This window comes from Leptinotarsa decemlineata, unplaced genomic scaffold, assembly GCF_025532065.1.
Source record: "Leptinotarsa decemlineata unplaced genomic scaffold, Ldec_3_MD MMD2_tig00000251_RagTag_RagTag, whole genome shotgun sequence".
In the NCBI taxonomy this organism is placed as follows: domain Eukaryota; kingdom Metazoa; phylum Arthropoda; class Insecta; order Coleoptera; family Chrysomelidae; genus Leptinotarsa; species Leptinotarsa decemlineata.
Window position 1 is genome coordinate 1,636,148 of NW_027412547.1, and position 15,705 is coordinate 1,651,852.

General features: G+C 41.2%; 1 protein-coding gene across 1 annotated transcript in view; it reads left to right on the top strand.

Moving 5' to 3' along the window:
* shot (dystonin-like protein short stop) overlaps window positions 1-15,705 on the top strand; it is a 247,145-nt gene that overhangs the window by 185,937 nt on the left and 45,503 nt on the right. The window contains 4 exon segments of the mRNA XM_074173472.1: window positions 5,805-6,374; window positions 6,947-7,318; window positions 9,140-10,540; window positions 10,543-15,690. Coding sequence (XP_074029573.1) covers window positions 5,805-6,374; window positions 6,947-7,318; window positions 9,140-10,540; window positions 10,543-15,690 — 7,491 coding nt within the window.

Consider the following 15,705-nt stretch of genomic DNA (forward strand, 5'->3'; position numbering starts at 1 on the left):
TTACTATCATAATTAAATTGAATGTTCTTTTTCAGTACGAATTCAAAATGTCCTGAAAAGTCTGAAAACCTGAGCATATACCGGATGAATCAATATTGTGGAACCCATCATGGATATCTAATTCATCTTCAGGTCAAAGAACAATTATCATCAAACAAATTGATTTTAAAACCGCACATTATTGATTCAGTCAGTATGCCTGCAATGTTTTGATTACTAATTGTCTCAATAAAACAGTCTTAACTATTTTGCATAATCATATTAGGTGACATCAAAAAGTTTGAAACATTTATCTGGAGAGTCCGCTATTTCAAATACTCCAAATGATTCTGTCACATATACAGGGCTTTTCATGATGAGCGTTAATTAGCCGTTTCTGGCAAACTATTCAACGGATCAACCTGAAAATTCCACAGTATGCATAAGTCAATATGACCTACACGCCTAAAATATTTAAGACGAAGCGGCGTTGTCGCTTCTACTATAAAGTAGCGGCTATTTTGATTTTTCAAATGGAACACCCCGTATATAATATCAAATTATGATTCATTATCACTTTGTCAACAAATTCATATACTATTTTCCTATAAGTACCTATCTATTACCGTTTAGAAGATATAAATTCATTTCGATATTTTTTCTACCAAACATAAACTTTTATAAATGATGATAATCTTGAACTCTCTTGCACTAAAACGATCAAATTTGAAATAGAGTGGAGTGATACTATGAGGATCTTCACTCCGAGTCATATTTTCATTTGCCTCATACAGGGTCTTCAAAAAATGCAGATACTTTGATCTCATGAAAAAAATTAGTGGAACTCAATTTTGTCAAGTGGAACACCCTGTATATTTCAACATTTTTGAGCTCTACATCCAATTTTAGATTAACTTTGTTCAGATAATACTATTTCTATTTTGAACCGTTTTCGAGATAAACTGTTTCAAACGGAAATTGACATGAGTTCCTTGTTCATCACTCATTTTTGTAAAACAGATTTCGTTTGATGTTTCTCAATTAGTCACAGATATTACAATGAAAAGATAATTATTAAAATACTCCTCAACCATCGAATGAAACTTCTCTTCAAACAATAGTTTGAAGAGAAGTTTCATTCGATGTTTCATTAGTGTTAGGAATCACACGTTAAAAGGTAAGACCTCGTTAGTCCTTAGCTCGCACAAGTTTCTCAACTTCTGAGTGTTGTCGTTCGTATGGGGGCAGCAGCTGATTAACAGAAAAACATATTTCAAACAGATTTTAAACAGATTTACGCTGAAACACGAACTGAAAATAATAAACCCATAAATTAATGAGTTAATTTAATCGTCAGTGTATTTCAGAATATGTTCAAACACATCTCCACCTCTACTTAAACAAACATGTAATCTCTTCAAAAGATTGTCATGTGTAGCGCTTCTGATCAAGTCTGGAGTCAAACTATTGAAAGCAGTTGTAACTCTCGATTTCATATCTTCCATTGTCGTTATTGAAGTAGTGTAAACCATATTTTAAATGAAACCCCACACGAAATAATCTAATGGATTTTCATCTGGTGTTCTGGGAGGCCAACGAAAAGGTTTATTATTACCAATCCATCTGTCTTCGAAGATTTCGGTTAAAGCTTCGCTGACTGAATGAGAATTATGGGGTGGAGCACCATCCATTTGGTACCATACACGTTCTCTTCCTGGTCTATTATTTAAAATCATTTGAATTCCATTCCTCAGTAAATCTTCATATTTTGATGCATTCAAATTATCATCATAAAACTCGATATAAAAAATTGACTCATTCTTTATGGCACAAAATACATTGAATTGCCATCTTTCTTGAAAACCCCTTTGGCGGACAACATGGGGATTTTCTGGCGCCCAATAATGACTGTTGTGTCTATTGAAAACTCCATTTTTTGTTAACTTGGCCTCATCTGTCCATATGATATCGTCAAGGAAATGTTCATCCTCTTGAGTCTTGACAAGTAACCATTCAAAGAATTCCACTCTACGAGGTAAATCAGTCTCTTTCAAATGTTGGACACAGTAGAACTTATAGGGATGCCATTTATGCATTGTCACGTAGGGTATACTTATCTCCCTTTAAGCCTCGTGCAGAGAAGCATTTGGAAATGCATGAAAGTATCCCAAAACTGTTATACCATTGTCATCATCATCCACTTTAGTCTTCTTACGAATGATTTTTGGACGGAAGGTTCCATTCAACCTACAGTTTTTTAGTAGTCGATTTATCACATTATTATTCGGCTTCGGAAGTTGTGGATATCTTTCATGAAATACTCGGCATGTTCTACTTGCAATTCTATTGCACTCACCATAAATTATTAATAAATTCAAGAAATCTTCATTACTGTAACCTAATCTTGACATTATTCTATTATAATTGGTAGCTATCACAATCAGTCAAAACCACCAACGAAAGTCTATAATTGGTTTATTTATTTTTCCAAAGCACACCATTGAAAAATATCAATGTGTACTGTTGTACGTTAGAGACCAATACCTCAATGTATACAAATTGTAACTTTTTTTAAGGTAGGTACATACCAATTTCGAATTGACTGATCTGAGACAGTTAAAAAACTGGATCAAAAAGAAATATTACTAAGTATGAAAAAAAATGTTGAATATCCAAAAAAACGAGCAAAAAACCACGTCAGTTTCCGTTTGAAACAGTTTATCTCGAAAACGGTTCAAAATAGAAAGAGTATTATCTGAACAAAGTTTATCTAAAATTGGATGTAGAGCTCAAAAATGTTGAAATATACAGGGTGTTCCATTTGAAAAAATTGAGTTCTACTTATTTTTTCATGAGATCAAAGTATCTGCATTTTTTGAAGACCCTGTATGAGGCAAATGAAAATATGACTCGGAGTGAAGATCCTCATAGTATCACTCCACTCCATTTCAAATTTGATCGTTTTAGTGCAAGAGAGTTCAAGATTATCAGCATTTATAAAAGTTCATGTTTGGTAAAAAAAATATCGAAATTAATTTATATCTTCTGAACGGTAATAGATAGGTATAGGGAAATAGTATATGAATTTGTTGACAGAGTGATAATGAATCATAATATGATATTATATACGGGGTGTTCCATCTGAAAAATCAAAGAAGCCGCTACTTTATAGTAGAAGCGACAACGCCGCTTCGTCTGAAATATTTTAGGCGTGTAGGTCATATTGATTTATGCATACTGTGAAATTTTCAGGTTGATCCTTTAAATAGTTTATCAGAAACGACTAATTAACGCTCATCATGAAAAGCCCTGTATGTAATCGTCATGAATAAATTTTATATGATGTCGCCTGGTAGTGTTATTTCATTATGTTCAAATTGTTATAACTGTTAAAAAACAAAAAAATTACAATATTTTTTCAATTTTTCAAAAAAGATTTTTATCACTGTTCCAACAGTCCATCAGATTATTTTATGAAATATATACATATTATGGAAAAAAAATCACAATGTGATGGTCTGTTGTATTTTATTAGGTGAATTCACCTAATTTGAAGTTTTGTTCTAATCATTGTGCTGTTACACTTATCTGTTCACAGGTTCACATGATAGGTAACATCGCCATTTTTATTTTGTATTTTGTTTCACTAACCTTTCTCTTCTCTGTGTGGTTGTGAGTGCATGTGATAGGTTTAAGGTTCTTAGCTCCTATGCCGAAAGTGCTATGTTTGTGCCTGTATTGTCTAAAACTGTTTGTAATGATTGAGATACGTATCTACAATCCACAAATCCAATACAACAATTAGGATTATCAGAAGACCAACTCAAACGCTGGTGAATATTCGACCCGAAGAGAATAACAATAAGGAGCTCAACTCTAAAACAATGTCAATCAAAGTTTCAGTTACTGGTCTAGTGTTATTTATGCTTTTGAGTCAGTCTCTAGAGTGTGCAATAAAGCTTTTCGATCTTTGAATGTATAAAGTATACAAGTGGCACAACTGAAGTGAAACAAGTGTCGATTTATTTGCAATTTCAATTGTCTACTTGTTGACGGTGAAAACATGACCTTTTAAACCTTCAACTTCAAAATATACAATCAGTTGCACGTGGAAACTCGAAAACTTCAATGTGTATTCAGAAGAATAAAACTATGGTATCTTGCTGAAAAATTGATATCTTGCCAAAAATCCATTGCATACAATTGAGTTTCAATACATAGATGTAGACTTGAAATTGGTAGTTTCAATCAAATAGCACCACCACCTATAATGTCTTGTGTGCATAACCTCATTCTGTCAAAGCCACTAGGTAATAAATTTCCAAGGAAATGGTTCCTTATTCAAAAGACCTGAGTTAATTTAAGTAGTTTTAAATTTTTCATGGTGGCACAGTACTGCAATATAGTGCCTTGCACTCCAAAATAAAGGTGTTTCAGAGAAATCAAAATGACTCTGATACTTGAACACTGACATAGTAGTATGACTACTAATATACCCTCACAAGTGAAAATACTCAAATCATTAGCTGTCTTTGATGTTATAGACTGTCAACTTTCTAATATTCTGGCCTTCCATGAAATGAATATGTCTAGTGAATATTAAACCTTCAGCCCCAGAGTGTGATTGAAGACAAAGCTCATTTTGAAGAATCAATCCAATGGCGACAACTTGAAAGTTGTTGAACGCGTTTTTGTCAACTATGCTGATACACAGCATAGTTGACAGAACACATTTGATATAACCAGCAAAATGTGGGAGTCTACTCAGTAGTGCCGGGTTTTTTGTGTGAAATCTTGAAAACTCAACTTCGATAATGGGGAATGTTCCTCAATTTGGGTTATTACAGCAAATGCAAGTTTGAACAAAATAAAGTTGAGTTCAATTCATGAGTTTTTCGAATTCACTTCGAAAAGTATTCAAATTGATGTTTCAAATGTTAGGTTTTAATTTTTAAAGGGATTTGTTTCTAATTCACATAGTGGCAACAGCGCCTATATCTAGTTGAAATAATTTATACGTACCTAGATATTCTACTTTAAAAAAGGAAAATTATCTTTATAAATCAACAATATATAAATTATAGTTCAATACCACCTCCACAAGCCACATAAACAACAGTTGTTTTGTTATTTATTTATATAGAGGAAGCTAGGTTAGGTGCACAAAATTTCATATGTTACAGAATGTCTCGGAACTCGGAACATAAGTAAACAGAACAGTACGCCTCTGAAATATGTCATCTTTGTTTGACTCATACAGGTAACAGATTCATTGTCCTTTATTAGCTATAACCGATGTTGCCAAATGATGAAATAGAAAAGAATCCCTTTAATATAATTTGTATTTAGACATAACGGGGGAGATGTTACTATTTAAACTTTTTTCCTCATATAATGTGATCATTCAACAGAAAAAGCTTATAGAAAATCTCCGAAATATACTCAATAAGCGTTGCTTGTACAGTGTTTAAGAAATTGGAAATTACTTGAAAAATCGTGAACATAGTATGTTACTTCCTCCTTGGTAATATTGATTTTTTTAACTATGATGATTCAAACTTTTATTTATACTTTAAATAATTCCACATTGTGATGTGACATATAACACAATTTCTGGCTGATTGTTAGTTTGAAGAAAGAGACACTTTCTATCAAAATTGATAAAACAAAAATTTTTTCACTTCAGCTTTATTGCACATTCTCATCTGTTGATCCATACTATCCCCGACTTTCCATCTGAAGCAAAATCAAATCCTCCGGTAGAGTTAAACCTTCTAACAATTCCCCAAACCCCATTCTGAGCTAACTCTCTAATGAACTTCCAGCAAGCAGTCGAAGAAAAATACAAACTGTGCGACGACACGTTGTCAAAACTCCTCAGCTGGATAGATGAAATAGAAGACCGGATCGCGAACCAAGACGTCATCCACGAGGTAGAAGAGGAACTTCGCAATCAAATCAACACCATGAAACAGATCCGCGATGACCTGGAACAACACTCCGGCCAGGTTTCCTACTGCGGAGACCAAGTGAGGCAACTAGTTCTGACAGCAGGAGACGTTCTTTCCAAAAGCGAAATATCTGCTCTAGAAAAGAGCGGACGTAACCTCAAAACGCGTTATGACAAAGCTGGTGATCGCACTGAGAAACTCCTAAGAAGGTTGCTCGCTGCTAGGGATGAACTGGCTAAGCTCAAAGGCGAGCTCAGCGTTTTTTCGACGTGGTTGAGCAAGGCGAGGAGAGTTCTGGAAGACAAGGAGAGGTCTTTGAGCGATTTGCAGAATCTAGATTCTAGTACCGATAGTACCAAGGAGTTCGTCGGAGACGTGATAGCCCATCAAGCGGATCTGAGATTCATCACTATGTCTGCACAGAAGTTCGTCGACGAAGGAAAGGTAACTTATGTTATGTTTATATTGGCTAAAACATTGGATAGAGCTGTGGACTTGAACTATCATTTTGTGGAATGTACTCTCTACATTATGAGTCTGACATCATTTATCTTGCATTCTATCATAAAATGTCTGGAAATTTCCTTGAGACGATCCAAGATTTTTGGTTTATTTTAATGATAAATGGTCTTCATTTAATGTGGTGGAGTTTAGCATATGCTTCTCTCAAAGCAAATCTCGAATGTCTTCTTTATACAGCTCTATTTTGGCCTAAATGTCCTCCTTCATGAATAATTTAGATATATCACGAGATTTCATTATGTATCCATATATTTGGTGGAACAATAGCCGGTTGGGTTGACGTGGGTGGCTTGCTCCACTCACTCAATCGACCGCTGGGTGAACGGTGGTTCAAGCCTCAAGGCCGGACGATCGATTTTCACTTGCTATCGTCCAACCCGTGCTAGGAATCATACCTTGTTAGTCCTCGGCTCGCACAAGTTTCAACTTTTGAGAGATTTTTGAACAGATATTCCTTTTGCCGAGTTATTTTACACAAACCATTTCTTCTCCAGGAATATCTCAACATCCTCAACGACTTCCGTACCACCCTACCCTCACGTCTGCCTCACATAGAACCCTACTCGTCCCAAGACTCGCCCGTACGCAGCGAAGTATCTTTGGTCACCCAGCAATACCGCGATCTCCTGCATCGTGCCAACAACCTTTCTGATCGCCTTTCTGGTGTGGGTGGACGCCAAAGAGAGTATTCAGACGCTCTAGACAAGGCCAAGGCTTGGCTCAGAGACGCGGAACCAAGAGCGAAACAGCTGCTGAACGATCCGATCGCCGGAGATCCGAAAGCGGTTGAGGATCAGCTACAGAGCGCCAAGGCTCTGAACAACGAGTTCGTCGCTAATGGAAGGCTGGTTGACAACGCCAAACAGGTAAGTTTCGATTTGAACCAACTGGGTGTGATAGCGCCTAATAGTCGTCGCGATTTTAGCTAAAAACGTAGTTTGATTACTGATATTTATCAGATGTTTCATGAACCACTGGTTTCTCATGTGGTAGCAGCTCAATAACAGTAATAATGAGGAATTTTCCGAGGTACTTTTAACAGTTAGTTAAGCAGGGTCTGCCTGAAATGAGGGAGAAATATTTTAGGCATATGTTACTGTATGAAGGAGAAATGAAACAATGTAACTACAGTACGGTCAATAGAATAACTTAAGCCGTTAATGAAATGGTTTTATTCATGAAATTCACTAAAAAGTAACTTGTGTTACGATTTTGGGTCAATTCAATGAAAAATGGAAGCACTTTGAGTCGTTCTGTAAATAAAGTTCATGATTTCGATATAAATTTTACTTACTATGAAATGTGAAATCGAAGACCAATTCAATGACCAAAACCACACCAACGTCCCAATCGGTGCTTGAAAATTTTGAGGTATCTCATCCCAATTCGAGGTCCAACTCAAGATCCTATTTCGAAGCCCAACATGTTTTGGAGATATTTCGCCTAAAATTTTTCGGGGGTACCTTATCCTAATTCGAGGTCCTATCTCGAAGCCCAGATCTCGTTTAAGTGAGTACAATTTGAATTTCCCGCGCGGTTTCTTCTGATTGGTCAAGTGGATGACGGCAAAACTGGAAGAGTGGGGGTGGTCTAAGAAATCGCCGTTACTACTTAGTAGTTTATTAGTTGTGAAAACGACTATTTGTGTAGTATAAAAGACTCAAACCGTAGAGACTTTAGAATAAACAACATCAAATTGTCAAACTATACTGATACGTCATCAAGTGGTTTTAAAATCTAAGGATCGTGAGTCACGATACAGTTATGCCACTTCAATATACTGACTACAAGTTATCGCTCAAACAATCCCTCTAATTGAACATTAACCCTTTTTTCATCATTTTTCGCTCATAGAAAAAATGGATGCTGCATAAAATAATATTATCGCGTCATGTAATGAAGACGCATGTGTAATGATTCATTGCCCAAGTGTATTTACCAGTGACTAATATTGAGGTTACTGAAAATCAAAACGGGAATCGTATCAAGTAAAGACTAACTATGACGTGTACACTCTGATAGCTAAGTGGGTCGGTAGGGTTCGTAATTATTTAATCTGCGCAGACTCAAGCTGAATCTGTAGATAATTACCAGCAGTTATATTATTGTTAAATGTCGAAACAGGACTTCAGAATGCCGGAAACTGCTTCGAACAAAACTTCTATCACTTCATGAAAGCAGGAAAATGCTTTTATGAACACTTGTGGAAGTAAAAAATTAGTAAGTGATCTTCAAAATGATATTTTTCATAACTGTTCCTCTCTCTTTATTAGTCATAACAATAATTACAAAAATTGCGGTTGCAAGTTATAAGACAGTAATTTTCTTCATAAGACAGTAACTTTCTTCATGTCAACTTGTCATTATTTGTAATAACGCAATTTCCTAATATTGCATGCCTTAAAAGAGAAATATATGATCTTTTAAATGCTTTATCACTCGACCCCTAATCCCTTTCAGGATTTAAGGGTTGAATCGTATTCCGCCAAAGGGGTGAAAGTGATGAAATTAATATATGCCTAAAAGTATCTCTCATCAAGATAAAAATCGACTGATTTTTTTCCAAAACCCGATTAAGAGTAATCGGCTTCGTTTCGTTTTATTATCCACCCTGTAATAGGCAGTGTGCCTAATGAAATCGTTATCAAGTCATCACCTTCATCAATTTATTCTCATCCTCTCCACAGGCGACCAGTTCTCTCCTCATATCTCTTGAGGGCCAGATATCTCCATCGGAAATAGCTCGACTAGAGGAACCGATCAAAACTTTGGAAAACAAATATACCCAACTGAGCAGCGCCATCGCGAATCGCTGCCAGGATCTCGAAACAGCCCTCGTCCAATCGCAAGGCGTCCAAGACGCCCTAGACGGCATCATCGACTGGTTGAATCAGGCCGAGAACCAGTTCAAGAACATGCAGAAACCGGCGTCGCTAATCAAAGAACGCCTGGAAGAACAACTGAGAGACCATCGCGCATTCCAAGCCGACGTAGACATCCACATATCCTCCATCGACTCTATATACTTATCCGCCAACGAGCTGATAGTGTCGACTAGCAACGCGAGAGTTGCCAAGAAAATAGAAGGAAAACTAAACGATGTCAAGGTGAGATTCGAGAAACTCTTCGACCGCGCTCAGAATCGCGGGGTGTTTCTGGAAGAAACCAACCAAGACCTGAGAGTGTTCGGTAATCAAGCAGTCAAGTTCGGAGATTGGTACACCAGCGTCATGGATATCATAGAGTCGAAAGACATGAGCAAGCTACCCGCAGACGAGTTTGTCAACCAGATGAAGAAAATCGCCGCTAATCGGGACGAAAACCGACACATGTACGAAGAGACCGTAAAGATCGGCAAAGAACTCCTCAACAAGAGAGACGTCACCGATACGGCCAGCGTGAGAGACCGCGTCAAGTTGCTTGAAACCCAGTGGAAGGAACTGGAGCATTTACTCGAAGAAAAAGCCAGGCTATCAAGTCTACGCGCAGAGCATAACAAGTCGTACGAAACATTGAGGACCCAAGTGAACGAGTGGCTCAACAAAATGGAATTGAAAGTCACGCGACTGGAAATGGTCGCTGTGCATCTGGAAACTCTAAAGAAGCAAAACGAAGAGCTCAAACCGATTGTCAAGGAGTACAAAGAATACTCCTCTACCATCGACAAAATCAACGACATCGGCACCATATACGATAACTTAATGAGGGCCGATAGGCCAGAGTCGCCTACCAGGCGAAAGACGTACAGCCCGACTAAGCGTACCTCTCCAGCTCCTGGAAAATTGCCATCTAGAAACGGTCGGTCACCATCACCTACCAAAGTACTATCACCGCTATCTCCAGGAGGTTCTAGTGGTTTCTCCTCGCGCAGATCCAGCCAGGACGGCTTCCATCTCGAAGAGTTGTCACCGGTTCAACAACAACTCTCTGAAATAAACAACAGGTATTCTTTGCTAGGCGCTAAAATCAACGACAGGCAGTCCGAAATCGACTCGGTACGCGACGAAGTCAAGAAGCAATTGGATAACCTCAGGATCCTCAGCGGTTTTCTCGACAAAGTCCAAAGACAGCTTCCAAAGACACAGTACCCAGCACCAAAGACGAAGCTGACAAACTTAACAAACAAATTAAACACGTGTTGGAAGAAATGTACGAGAAGCAGTCGTTGCTGGATTCCACCAAGATCCAAATAAAAGACCTGCTCAGGCGAAAGCCTGGTGCGATTGGTTCGGATAACTTGAACGACGAACTTGAAGACGTTGTTTCGCATTGGAAGAGCTTAAACGACCATTTGAAGAACCGCATCAAATTCATGGAAGACATGAAGGAGTTCCACGATATCCATGATTCTTTGACCTCGTGGTTGGGCGCTAAGGATAGGATGCTAACCGTTTTAGGACCAATTTCCAGTGACTCTCGCATGGTGCAGTCACAGGTACAGCAGGTGCAAGTGCTTCGCGAGGAGTTCCGCACTCAACAGCCTCAGTTGCAGCATCTCATCGACGTCGGCGATGACGTCTTAGGATACCTGGACCTCAAATCTCCTGATCACCAGAGGATTAACTCGAAGCTTGCCGCCGTTCAACAAAAGTGGGCGGACATACTAGGCAAATTGGAGGAACGTGCAGATTCACTCGGCGCGGCAGCAGACACCAGCAGAGAATTCGACGCTCAACTCACGCGACTAAGAGACGCGTTACAAGGAATATCCGACAACTTGGATGAACTACCATTAGACAAAGACCCCGAAGAACAACTACGTAAAGTGGAGAATCTCGAACGACAGCTGGAGGGACAACGCCCTCTGTTAACCGATTTGGAAGCTAACGGAGCACAGCTCTGCGACGTGCTGAGTGATCCTGCTTCCAGAGCCGATATCCAAGCCAAACTGGCATCGGTTGGAAGACAATACAACGCTCTGCAAAGAAAACTGGACCACAAGAAGGCCGAGATTGAAGGGTCTATCAGAGATGGGCGCCAGTTCGAAGAGTCTTGCGCCAAGACACTAGGATGGTTGTCGGACGAGCTTGGATCATTATCAGAAAAATTCCTAATATCAGCCAACAGAGACGTACTGGAACAACAAGTCACGCAGCACGAACCCATCTACAGGGACGTGCTCGCTAGAGAACACGAAGTCATCATGCTCCTGAACAAGGGCAGAGATGTTCTAAGTAGGAATAATAGAGCCGATACGAGATCTCTGCAGAGAGACCTGGACAAGATCAACCAGAACTGGGAGAAGCTGCGCAAAGAAACTTTGGAGAGGCACACCAGGTTGCAAACCTGCAAAGAGCACTGCCGCAAGTACTACAAGGCTCTGGAAACCTTCCTGCCTTGGCTAAGACAGGCCGAGGATAAGCTGGACACTCTCAAGCCTTCCTCGTTCCAACGTAAACACATCGAGAAGCAGCTGAAGGAGCTGCAAACTTTCCGAAACGAAGTGTGGAAGAAGTCCGGAGATTACGAAAACACCAAGTCTCTAGGGGATTCCTTCTTGAGCGCTTGCGATATAGACAAAGATGACGTCAAGAACGAACTCGCTGATCTTAAAGATAGATGGGATAGGCTTAACAATGACTTGATTCTGAGAACCCAAGCTCTTGAAGACCAATCAAGAAAACTAGCAAACTTTGGCGAGAATTTGAGAGACCTTCAACACAGCTTGGAGCGGTGCGAAGACAAATTGGCGTCACACGACGCACTTGGAGGAGCAGCCCGAGATCCAAAGTTGCTCGAGAGGATAAAAGCACTCAGAGAAGAGACGGCCAAGCTGAAGAAACCGCTGCAAGTCGTTCGTCAACAGGCTGACGATCTGTGCAATGAAGCTGGAGAGAACGGCATCGACGCGGTACACCTTAAAGATGAAGTTGACGGTTTGGGAGATCGTATTGACGAGCTAGCCAGCAAACTTGACGACCGTTGCTCGGACTTACAGTCAGCCGCTACTGCGGTGACTCAGTTCAATGATCAAGTGAAGGGCATTTCCCAAGACCTCTCTGCTTTGGAGTCTGAGTTGGACAACATGAGACCACCCGGTAGAGACGTTAAGACTGTACGTGGACAAATTGATGACGTCAACAAATTTATCGGCAAGATCAACAAAGCCACTGACGACTTGGCAGGTGCCATTCAATCCGGCGAGAGGCTTGTAGACAGCGGATTTGCTCCGGATACGGCCCAAACAAGACAACAGGTAGACACGCTCAAGAAATTACTAGGTAAGTTAGATGACCGTGCACTCAATAGAGAAAAAGAACTCGATGGAGCGTTGAAGAAGCTAGAAGGATTTTACATTACCCACGCGAACGCTATAGATGGCATACAAAATGCCGCATCAGAACTTCGTAAACTCAAGCCAGTCGCTTCCGAGGTCGACACTATTAGAGCACAACAAAAAGACTTTAAGAAGTTCACTGCCGGCTTCATCGAACCTTTGGGTAGACAAATCGATGAGGTCAACAAAGTGGGTCAGGGACTCATCCAGTCTGCAGCCCCAGGCATCAACACTACCGCTCTCGAGAAGGACCTGGAGAAAATGAATGGGCTGTGGAACGATCTCAAAGAAAAAATTAATGACAGAGAGAGAAGGCTAGATATCGGCTTGCTGCAGTCAGGCAAGTTCCAAGAAGCTCTGGACGGTCTAGCCAAATGGTTAACTGATACTGAAGAGTTGGTTGCGAATCAAAAACCACCATCAGCAGACTACAAGGTAGTCAAGGCACAACTACAAGAGCAGAAGTTCTTGAAGAAGATGTTACTCGACAGGCAAAACTCTATGACATCGCTATTTAACATGGGCAACGATATTGCTAAAGAAGCAGAACCTGCAGAACGTAAAGCCATCGAAAAACAACTGAAGGACCTAATAGGTCGCTTCGATGCACTCACAGAAGGTGCACAGCAACGTACCTTGGACTTGGAACAAGCCATGCGGGTTGCCAAAGAGTTCCAGGACAAGTTGATTCCCTTACAAGATTGGCTGGACCGCTCGGAGAAAAAAGTCAAGGACATGGAGCTCGTACCAACAGATGAAGAAAAGATTCAACAAAGAATACGGGAACACGACGCTCTACACAATGATATATTAGATAAGAAACCAGATTTCAAAGAACTCACCGAAATCGCGTCAAATCTGATGTCTCTAGTCGGAGATGATGAAGCCGCAGGGCTAGCCGACAAGCTACAAGAAGCCACCGACAGGTATGGCATCCTAGTGGAAGCCAGCGAGAACATAGGCCAGCTGCTAACAGCCTCTAGGCAAGGTCTCAGACATCTCGTCTTGACCTACCAAGATTTGGCCGTCTGGATGGATCAGATGGAGCAAAGGCTCGCGAGATACAAGATTCTAGCTGTGCACAACGAGAAGCTACTTGAGCAGATGGACGACTTGACAAACTTGTCCGAAGACATAGCTGGTCGACAAACTGACATAGACGGCACCGTAGATGCTGGAGTTGAACTTATGAGACACATTTCCTCGGACGAGGCTTTGCAGCTTAAAGATAAGCTGGATTCCTTGCAGCGCAGATACAACGACCTCACGACTAAAGCGGCCGAGCTGCTCAAACAAGCAGAAACGATGCTACCGCTGGTTCAGAAGTTCCACGTCAACCACAACCGATTAGTAGATTGGATGCAGGGCGCGGAGTCGATTCTGCAGTCCGCCGAACCGTACGAAGGAGATATCGCCCGACTAGAAGTAGATCTTCAGGAACTGAGACCTGTACTGGAGTCCGTAAACGTTCTGGGACCGCAGTTGTGCCAAGCTAGCCCGGGAGAGGGCGCTGCGACAATCGAAGGCCTAGTTACGAGAGACAACAGACGCTTTGACGCCATCGCTGAGCAAATACAAAGGCGGGCCGAAAGAATCCACCTGGGTAAGCAGAGAGCGCTTGAAGTCACAGGAGATATCGACGAGCTACTGGAATGGTTCAGGGAAGTCGACGGTCAGCTAAGAGACGCCGAAAAACCCTCTGCGGAGCCAGATCTGATCAGGATTCAACTAAAAGAGCACAAAGCGCTCAACGACGACATCTCCAGCCAAAAAGGCAGGGTGCGTGACGTGCTCTCAACTGCCAAGAAAGTCTTGCGGGAGACCCCGCCAAGCGACGATACTTCATTCATCCGCGAGAAAATGGATGACCTTCGTGAAGCCATGGACATCGTTTCTGGTTTGAGCTCGGACAGATTGGGAGTGTTGGAACAAGCCCTGCCACTAGCAGAACATTTCCACGAAACGCACAACGTGCTAGCCACGTGGTTGGCAGACATGGAGGAGCAGGTGTCCATGCTCACCATGCCGGCGTTGAGGCCTGACATCATAGCGCAGCAGCAGGACCGAAACGAGATATTCCTCCAGTCAATCAACGAGCACAAACCTCTCGTCGACAAGCTCAATAAAACGGGAGAAGCACTCATCAGGCTATGCAATGAAGACGACGGAAGCAAAGTGCAGGAGTTGCTAGATAGCGACAACGCCAGGTACGGAGCGCTCAGGTTAGAACTCCGTGAGCGACAACAGGCCCTGGAGCAAGCCCTACAAGAGAGCTCCAAGTTTTCAGATAAGCTCGAGGGGATGTTACGAGCCCTTTCCAACACAGCTGATCAAGTTAACCACCTAGAACCTGTTTCCGCTCACGTTCCTAAAATTAAGGATCAGATAGAGGACAACGACAACCTTGCTGGTGATCTGGATAAGAGGAAGGAAGCGTACGCGGCTGTTAAACGTGCTGCAGACGACGTCATCAGCAAAGCGGGCAACAAAGCCGATCCCGCCATCAAAGATATCAAACGAAAGCTCGACAAACTGAAAAATCTCTGGGATGATGTACAGAAAGCTACTCAGGATCGCGGAAGGTCCTTGGACGATGCGTTGGATGCCGCTCAGAAATTCTGGAAGGAGCTCCACGCCATTATGGTCACTCTCAAGGATCTTGAAGATTCTTTGGTATCGCAGGAACCTCCGGCTGTCGAGCCGAAAGCCATACAAGAACAGCAGGTGGCTCTTCAGGAGATCAGGCAAGAAATAGATCAAACCAAGCCGGATGTGGATAAAGTGAGGAGTTCCGGAGAAAAACTAATGAAACTATGCGGAGAGCCTGATAAGCCTGAAGTCAAAAAGCATATTGAAGATTTGGACAATGCCTGGGATAACATTACTGCTCTGTACGCGAAACGCGAGGAGAACCTCATTGATGCCATGGAAAAAGCAATGGAATTCCACGAAACCTTAGAGGTAAGTATAATGTTA